Source organism: Protopterus annectens, chromosome 12.part0, assembly GCF_019279795.1.
Source record: "Protopterus annectens isolate FY-2018-M chromosome 12.part0, PAN1.0, whole genome shotgun sequence".
NCBI classification, from domain to species: domain Eukaryota; kingdom Metazoa; phylum Chordata; order Ceratodontiformes; family Protopteridae; genus Protopterus; species Protopterus annectens.
Window position 1 is genome coordinate 520,447,311 of NC_056746.1, and position 8,374 is coordinate 520,455,684.

Sequence of the window (8,374 nt, forward strand, 5' to 3'; positions counted from 1 at the left end):
GGTAGTACAAGAAAGAGTACTGCAAACAGCGGTAACAGTGCATGGGGCCTGAAATTGGACGTGGTATATCGTTCAGTTGTGCTTATCATCAGACTCCTGCTATTTTTACTGCACAGATATTTAAAGAGCTCATTTGCGGCTCATCACCTTGTCCCAGTAAGCTATGCTGCCAGTCTCAGGTGGACTGAAGAGTGAATGAGATGAACAAAGTAAGTCAGGAAATAAACGAGTGAACCTGAAAATGTATAGCTGCCTGACTGGTCTAAATTCTGCCACCTTGGACAGAACAGAAACCATGAAGCTGCAAATTACTATAAATAAGGCTGATCATGGAACCATAATATCATTCAAAAAGAGATCAGACTAACATACACCATTTTTTTAATTGTGTAACTTGACAATGATTGTGTTTCTTCATATATTAATACTGTTGCAAAAAAAATGAAAGTTATTTCATATGTATTTTGAGATGTGGATGTAGTACACTTTAACACCAACATGGTTGTTTTATTTGTTTGTAGTGCAGTTCTTTGTACAGTAATGGATAATAACAGATTATAAAGAAAAAAGAAAAGATAGAGGTACTCAAATAATTATTCATAGTATCGATATTTGTTGCAAGGATATATGTTTCTTAAATGAGTGGGGACAGTTAATGATTAAAAATGGAATTATCATGCTAACGTAACACATGCAGTCATATTAACATCAATGTTGAGTCACAATTACACATTGCTTTCTAATACCTTATGCACTGTTATCAGCAGTGATTGTAAGGGGAAAAGATAATTCATTCTAATTTTATCCTTTTACAGATTAACACCCTTAGAAATGCAGTCATTTCGAGAAAGGTGTGGTTTCCATAGCAACCAGCAGATATACCAGCAAACAATGCAGGAACCATCACGGCTGGAGAACTACAGGCACCCGAGTCAGACAGGTCCAAACTGTGAGCGTCAAAGGCTGTTAAGGAAAGAAAATTACAGTCAGCAGTCTTATCAAGGATATGAAAGCAGTCATGCAGAGAAGTTTCAAGGGCAGTACAAGCACTTTTCAGCCCAGCAGCTTCAAAATAGGGCTTCTTTTTCAAACTGCACTATTCAGGACAACAGCAGCTGTTCAGGACAGTACACAGCTGATGAAAGGTTACAAAGCTGGAGAGCACAGCAGTCTGTAGCTAATAGGCTAACTAAGTATGAACAAAATGTAACCAAAAAGGCTCAGATTTCCTCTTCAAGTACAGGACCATGTCAAGAACAAGGAATGAAAGTAGCCTTTAAAAATCAGTCCCTGCAGTCTCACCAGCAAGCTACCCCCACCTACCCCAAGGTAAGCCAGCAGAAGGTGCAAACAGAGGTATCTTTGGCTGTGCCTTTTTCCCAGTCAACACATTTTACTCAGCAGTCCCAAGCCTTCCCTTCTTTATCAACCTACACAGTAGTTCCAAGTAGCCAGTCATACAAAAGTTATGCTTCATCTTCCAGCCAACAGCATGACAGTCACCATGGAAATGCCAGTACTGGCTTGGTTCAAAGGTCACCGAATATGTATAACTACCAATCAGCACCAGCAAGAGCTGGCTACACCCATCATCACTCACTACGTGGAAGGACCCACATCCAAGAAGGTGTGCCATTCCAAGCTGTGGCCAAGTACCAGCACTACAATCAAGCAACCCAAATATATTGCCAGACTGAGTCTTCAGGTAGAACACCTGAACAGTACTACCAGGCATTTAGCCCAGGCTCAAGTAATTCTCCGGCATGTTCAGTTGGTAAATCACCATCATATAGTTCAACCCCTTCACCTTTGATGTCCAACCTAGAGAATTTCCAATTCAGCCAGCAGTCCATCACTGCAGGGGCTTTTGCAGGCAGTCCTACAGAACAAGCTCAGTTGATGCCCTTGCTGAATCCTTCTCCACCAGATGGGGCAAATCCAGACCCTCAGTCAAGAAACCGCAAATTGCAGTTGAAGGACAGAGTTTCAGGGCCTCTTCTCTCTGATCCTGGTTTACATTGCCTCAGTGCACTGACTTCTCAGGTAGACAGCATCACCAGTACTGTTCAAGAACTTCTTCTTGCTAAAGCACTATCATCACAGAAAAAGGATGTGAACCCATCAGTTTGTAAAACTGATGGGCTGCAAATCCAGAACTGTCCACCCCAAGACAATGTCCACTCTAACAATCCAACAGATGCAATTCTCCCTGACCCACTAAGAGTCTTTCAGTCAGTGAATACTGAAGCCCAGGAAGTAGATTACCTTAGTAGCTCTGATGATCAACTAGAGAAAAGCTACCTACAATGTAGCCAGAGCAAATGCCCAGTTAGAACTGGCAGAAATTCCAGAAGCAACCCAGAATCTGTTTCCTCCTTTTGTGGCACTTCTGACAACATGTCTTCAAAGTCAGATGACTCATTGCATAGTATCCCTTGTGACATACAGATGGAATGCTTCACAAAATTTCTAAATGATGATGATGATGATTGCCCAAGACTGTCCTCCAATGCATTATGTGAGGAAGAAATTTCATCTGGTGTTATGTTATTACAGGATGCCTTAGATGAAGAGGTAGACAATACAACCTGGTCTGATAAATCAGACTTGGAAAAAGAAGCAGCAGAGGTGTCTTTCTTGCTAGAGAATCACGTGAAATGCACAGAAGATTCAATTAAGTGCATTTGGTCTGATGAAGAAAAATCCGCTTTTCAGCATGAGCTGAATCAAGCTTTATTAGGGAGTAGTTCTCTGAAGGGCTTTAAGGACAAAGGCTGCATGAGAAGTCAAATGCCAAGCAAAAGCAAAGATAGCAGCAAACATGTAGGGTCATTGACATTTGAATGCAAAAGCAATTCAAAAGCTTCAGTTGACATGAGGACCCAAAACTGCCACACACCAGGGCCATCTACTAATGACCCTGCATCTGAAGAGTCACATTTGGTCTGGCCAGATAAGAATATGAATGAACCATGCTTAAACTGGAAAGAGCAGGGACTGCCTAACATCCTCTTGAGTGAGTCCCAAAACACTTTATCAAAAAATAAATTTGGAGAGTACAAAGAAGATAAAATTATCAGTCATCAGGACTTTGAAAGTAAATCCACATTGGAAGGCAACAAAGAGGGTCTAAAATTGAGTCCCAATAGTAGTTCAGCATTTAGTGGAAGTACGGTAGCAGATAACCACACTTGGCTGTCAGAAGCCTTACAGACTTGTGGAAAAGATGTTACTGTGAAAGAAGACTTAACAACATGTCCTACAGAGGTAAAGACAGTATCCATGGAAATGGAAAAACAAAGTGATGAAAAAGCATCAGTGGTTCCCGATACCTACCCTATAAAGCACACAGATACAACAAAAGAAATGCTGAAATCAGATCTCTCGCTGCCATTGGTAGGTGATGTTAAAAATAATAAATCACAGGACAATTCTGAGACAGCTGTAAGTCCAGCTGTTCTATCTGTTATCCATCTAGGACCAGCAATTGCAGCAGAATCTAAAGTAGAAAGCTGGTTTCAGGTGTCTCTATCTCACATGAAACCTGATGGAGAGATGAAGGACAAGAAGTGGTTTCCAAATGATGAAGTAGTGACTAAAACAGGACCAGTGGCTGATGTAAATAGTGTGATTTCACTGGAAAGATGTGAAACTGGAACTGAAGGGGGATCCCCAATTTGTAAAACTCTTCGAAACAGAATGGTTTCTTGTCAGTCTGTAAAAGACAAATGCAGACATCACTCCCAGAAGCAGACTTTCCGTAAGGCACTCAACAAATTAGAAAGTTCAAGTATACAAACAGAAGGTGAGCACAATAATACCCCTAGACAAATAAAACTTCCTGGAGACCGTTCACTAACAAGGATGTGTACCCGTTCATTCACAGCCAGAACTGAACTCCTGAAACAACACACAGATGCTAATGAGAGAAATGTAATAAAAGTAAAGGATGACAATATTATGAAGAAAATAAATAGCTCCAAGTTAAAGAGAGAAATATTAGCTTCAAATGATATACAAAATTCTAGTGAACAGGAACATCCTACATTCCTACATGTGTCATTAAATGGTAATCTTCAAAGTCAAATGACTAAGTGTTATGAACCTAAAGTCATATTAAATAAACAACCAGTGAGCATGATACTGCGCTCCAAAACTAAACTGCAAGATACACTTATAAAAGGTGACTTACTGAATGAAAAATCTCCCACTGAATGTGCAAACAGTGGCAAAGCTACCAAAAAGTACACTTTGATGCAAGAAGTGAAAGTAACCTTAAACCCTAGGATTATCACAAAGTCAAAATGTAAGAAAACAAAGTTTAAAAACAGTTTAAATCGCCAGAAATTTTCATCAGGTTTTGTTAGCCAAACTCCTAAAAAAACACTGCACTCCATAAAAAGGAAGGCAAGTTCCTGTTCTCCTGTACCAGCCAAAAGAAGAATTAGCTCCTTGAAAAATAGTGCTAAGAGGGTTGAGAAGTCAGAAGAGATTCAAAGTTCAAACAAAATGGTGGATCATCCAAAACACACAAGAAAAAGGGTATTCACTGAAATTAACCATAGTGTTACTGCTGACTGTACCTTTTCCAAAGGACTGGCTAGTAGCTTGAAGTGTGATATATCCTCTGAGCACTTAGCTAAAACAAAAGTTTTGCCTCCAAGAAAGGGAAGGGGCCTTAAACTGGAAGCCATTGTACAGAAGATTGCTTCACCAAATTCAAAAAAGTTTTTATTTAACAGTAATCTGGAAAATTGTACCTTAAACATATCACTGTCTGAAAAGGAACTTCCCTTCAAAATCCCAAGTAAAACCTTGTTAGAACAAGTAAAATCAGAAGACAAAATTATCAAACAAAATGGCAACTTTCTTAGGCCAGCTCAGGCAAAAAAGGTTTCAACAAGGGCACATTTAAAGCAAAAAGGTTTAAAATGTAATAAGCAAGCAGTGATAAGAAACAAATACAGTTTGTTAAAGAATTCACTGACATCAGGCAATAAAGCTGCAAATGGTTTGAAGTTGCTTCCCAAAAAGAAAACTAAAAAAAGAAAAATGACTAAGCTTAAGAATTCTAATAGTTCTTCTTTACAGCATTGCGTCACCCATCCACCTCGTCCATCACCTGACTCAAAACTGGCTACTAAAAATGTTGTGGAAAGGATTCCGAAAGTGCCAAAGGTAAATAAATTAACAAGGACTAGAAGAGATGTGTCTTTTTCAGTGTGTAATGAAAGCCAGCCTTTCCGGCCCCAAACTAGGAAACACATACGCCTCAACAATTTTAGTGGCTTCTCCAAAAGAAAAAGAAAGCATCTTATTGGAAGCACAACTAAAAGCTTTACTTCTAGATGTAAAAACAAGACTAAAAGAGAACATATTCCAGTTGTTAAGTTTGCAGACCCTGTAAAAGACTTCAGTCATGTAACAAATAAAACAGTAAATCTGGAAAGAAAAAAAAAAGTTTTTTCTCCCTATATACGAGTGGAAAAGAAAAATAAGCGTATGACAGTGTGCACTGTTATTAACAGACCCCAGGAAGAAATTAAAGTGCACAGGCAACAGAAACGGTCCTTAGTAGCAAAGGCAACTACCTCAGGAAGTAAAGTAATGCCAACATCCTCTGTTGCACAGCTTGGTCCCTTGCTATCAAGGAGGCTAAACTCAAGTTCTTTACTTTGCTGTCTCTGCAGAAAACCAGCAAATTATAAGGAACTTGGTGATCTCTGTGGACCGTATTATCCAGAAAATTTCATTCCAAGGAAGAACTCAGCTGTTAAAAGCAAAATAAAGTCAGACAGCCAAAGTGAGAGACTGAAATCATTGCAAGCTGGATCAATGGCAATAGATACAGATAATAACTGCAAATCTGAAGTGATTAGCAGAGAGAAGCCAAAAGCAGGCAGGACAATAGAATCAGCAAAACCAAGTGTTGTCAGATCCAGTTCTAGAGTGTTTAGGAAGCAGCAGAACTGCTCTTGCTGTGACAAGAAAGTGGAGGATGCTGTGCCTGAAAAAGTTAAAAGGCATCAGTGTAATGAGGCAAGTGTAACACAGCAGCAGAGTGAACTCGATACCAAAGAGTGCTGGGTGCATGAGGCCTGTGCTGTGTGGACGCCTGGGGTTTATCTGGTGGCAGCAAAACTTTACGGACTACAAGAAGCTGCTGAGAATGCAGTCAAAATGGTAAGAATCTTCCTTACACTCCAAAGATGGCATGCACTGACAGTTGCCTAAGTAAACTGGTACAGTGGTACATGTAAAGTGAAGTGTTTTGTTTTCTGTTCATAACATCTTCCTGCATATTCTTCCTTGCATACTAGTCTCATTTGACCAGAGGCACTGGGTTGCAAAGTTGTGTTTCACAATAAGTAAATAATGAACACTGCGAATGTCTGAGTTCACTGAGTGTACATACTTACTTCCTAGTGCAATATCGAATCTGATTATATGAAATTCAGAATTCAATGGTAACACAAAGCAATAAACCATGTTATGGTCAGAATCAGATAATATTTTAGGGTGTCTATTTTTTTTACATAATGACACCTGTCATGTGTGTATAAACCTAATCACTCACCACAAGTTGTTCCCTATACCTTCTTTAAACACACACACACACACACACACACACACACACACACACACACACACACACACACACACACACACACACACACAAGGCTACAGAGTACCAAAGTAAAGCCAACACCATTAAAACCATTATAAATAAATCAACATAGCAATAATACTCAGTAACACTGAAAAAATTTAATATATTTGAAGAATCTACCAATAATAAAGTATTTTGCTGGGGATCAAGCTTCCTTGCATGCCCCAGATCCTCTTAAATATTGTGACCCCAGAGGCACACAGCCTCAGTGGAAGGACAAAGAGTAACAAGATGAAACGTGTTCTTGCTCCTGTTTGCAGCATTCTGTTGCAGAAATCAATAAAAACTTGAACTACTACAGACACACAGATAAAACAACATATCAAATGCTGGTATTACCTGTTCTCTGACACCTAAACCACCTAAACTACAATCCACCTCCATAAAATACATAATTCACATCTAACTTTTCCACAAACCACCATGATGACAGCAATAGCAAAATGCATTTAAAACTGGAGGTGGCAAAACTACATGATCACACCACACAAACACACGTGTATATATATATATATATATATATATATATATATATATATATATATATATATATATATTTATACATATCTGTGTGTGTGTGTGTGTATGTATGTGTATATATATATATATATATATATATATATATATATATAAATAGATATATGGGTCTGCTTTCAGTAATCACATTTACACTTACCTGAACCACTAAAAAGTGAAACGACTTCACCAAAACCGTACTATTGCGAATCAATGGATCACTGAATTTTTTTCTAAGGGAAACAAACCACTTGGCCATCAGGGAAAAACAAAAAAAAAAGGACACATATTAAACTAACCCCCCTAACTAACTATACCAGCTCTGAGATTGCACTACACTGAGGAAAAGGACAAAGTTAATCCTGGTGGCCAAGTGGTTTGTTTCCCTTAGAAAAAATACCCGTGATCTGTTGATTTGCAATAGTAAGGTTTCGGTGAAGTCGTCTCGTGGTTTTAAAATTCGGGTAAGTGTAAATTCACTTAATGAAAGTAGACCCATACATACACACACATATATATGTGAACTACACCACAGAAAACAAAAATTGATAATAGGCACAAAGCCAATTGTGTATGTCTTTCTGACCATCACACATCAACAACCGACCAATCTCACCTTTATCAAAAAAAAAAACAGAACAAATTTGGATCCACCTTCTATCTCACACAATTAGAACAACACTTAAGAGCCAGTCTTTCCTAGATAAAAAAAATAAAAATAGAAGAAAAAGTAGATCAACACTTAGTCACTTTAATAATTATGACCAGGATCTCAGTCAACTTGTACAACAGGGTATCCACCCCCAAGGCCACCCCATATCCACAACCACACCCACAATAGTTGTATAAACTTACTCTATGGTGCTACATCCACAGCAAAAGAAAAATCTATGCTAAACTGCAACAGCCAGCTAAAATTAGACTTACTTTAGCAGGACTTGACAATTTTTGCCAATTTATCAAAGGTTGATAAAACGTGTAACTGACAACAGGAGACATATATATCCACATGGCCACTGGTTTTACTACTGTATATATATATATATATATATATATATATATATATATATATATATATATATATATATATATATATATTAGTTACAAAGAATCTCAGCCAATACCTGCTTGTTTTTATTCATTCCCAAAAATTCAGGAAAGTGCTTTCTTTTTACTTTTAGTAGCATT

The 8,374-nt window shown here is 38.2% G+C and overlaps 1 protein-coding gene across 1 annotated transcript in view; it reads left to right on the forward strand.

Annotated features, from left to right (window-relative positions):
* Nucleotides 1-775: 775 nt before the first annotated feature.
* RAI1 (retinoic acid induced 1) overlaps nucleotides 776-8,374 on the forward strand; it is a 526,318-nt gene continuing 518,719 nt past the window's right edge. The window contains exon 1 of the mRNA XM_044089662.1: nucleotides 776-6,183. Within this exon, the coding sequence (XP_043945597.1) occupies nucleotides 832-6,183 (5,352 nt within the window). The 5' untranslated portion in view covers nucleotides 776-831. The remainder of the gene's footprint in view (nucleotides 6,184-8,374) is intronic.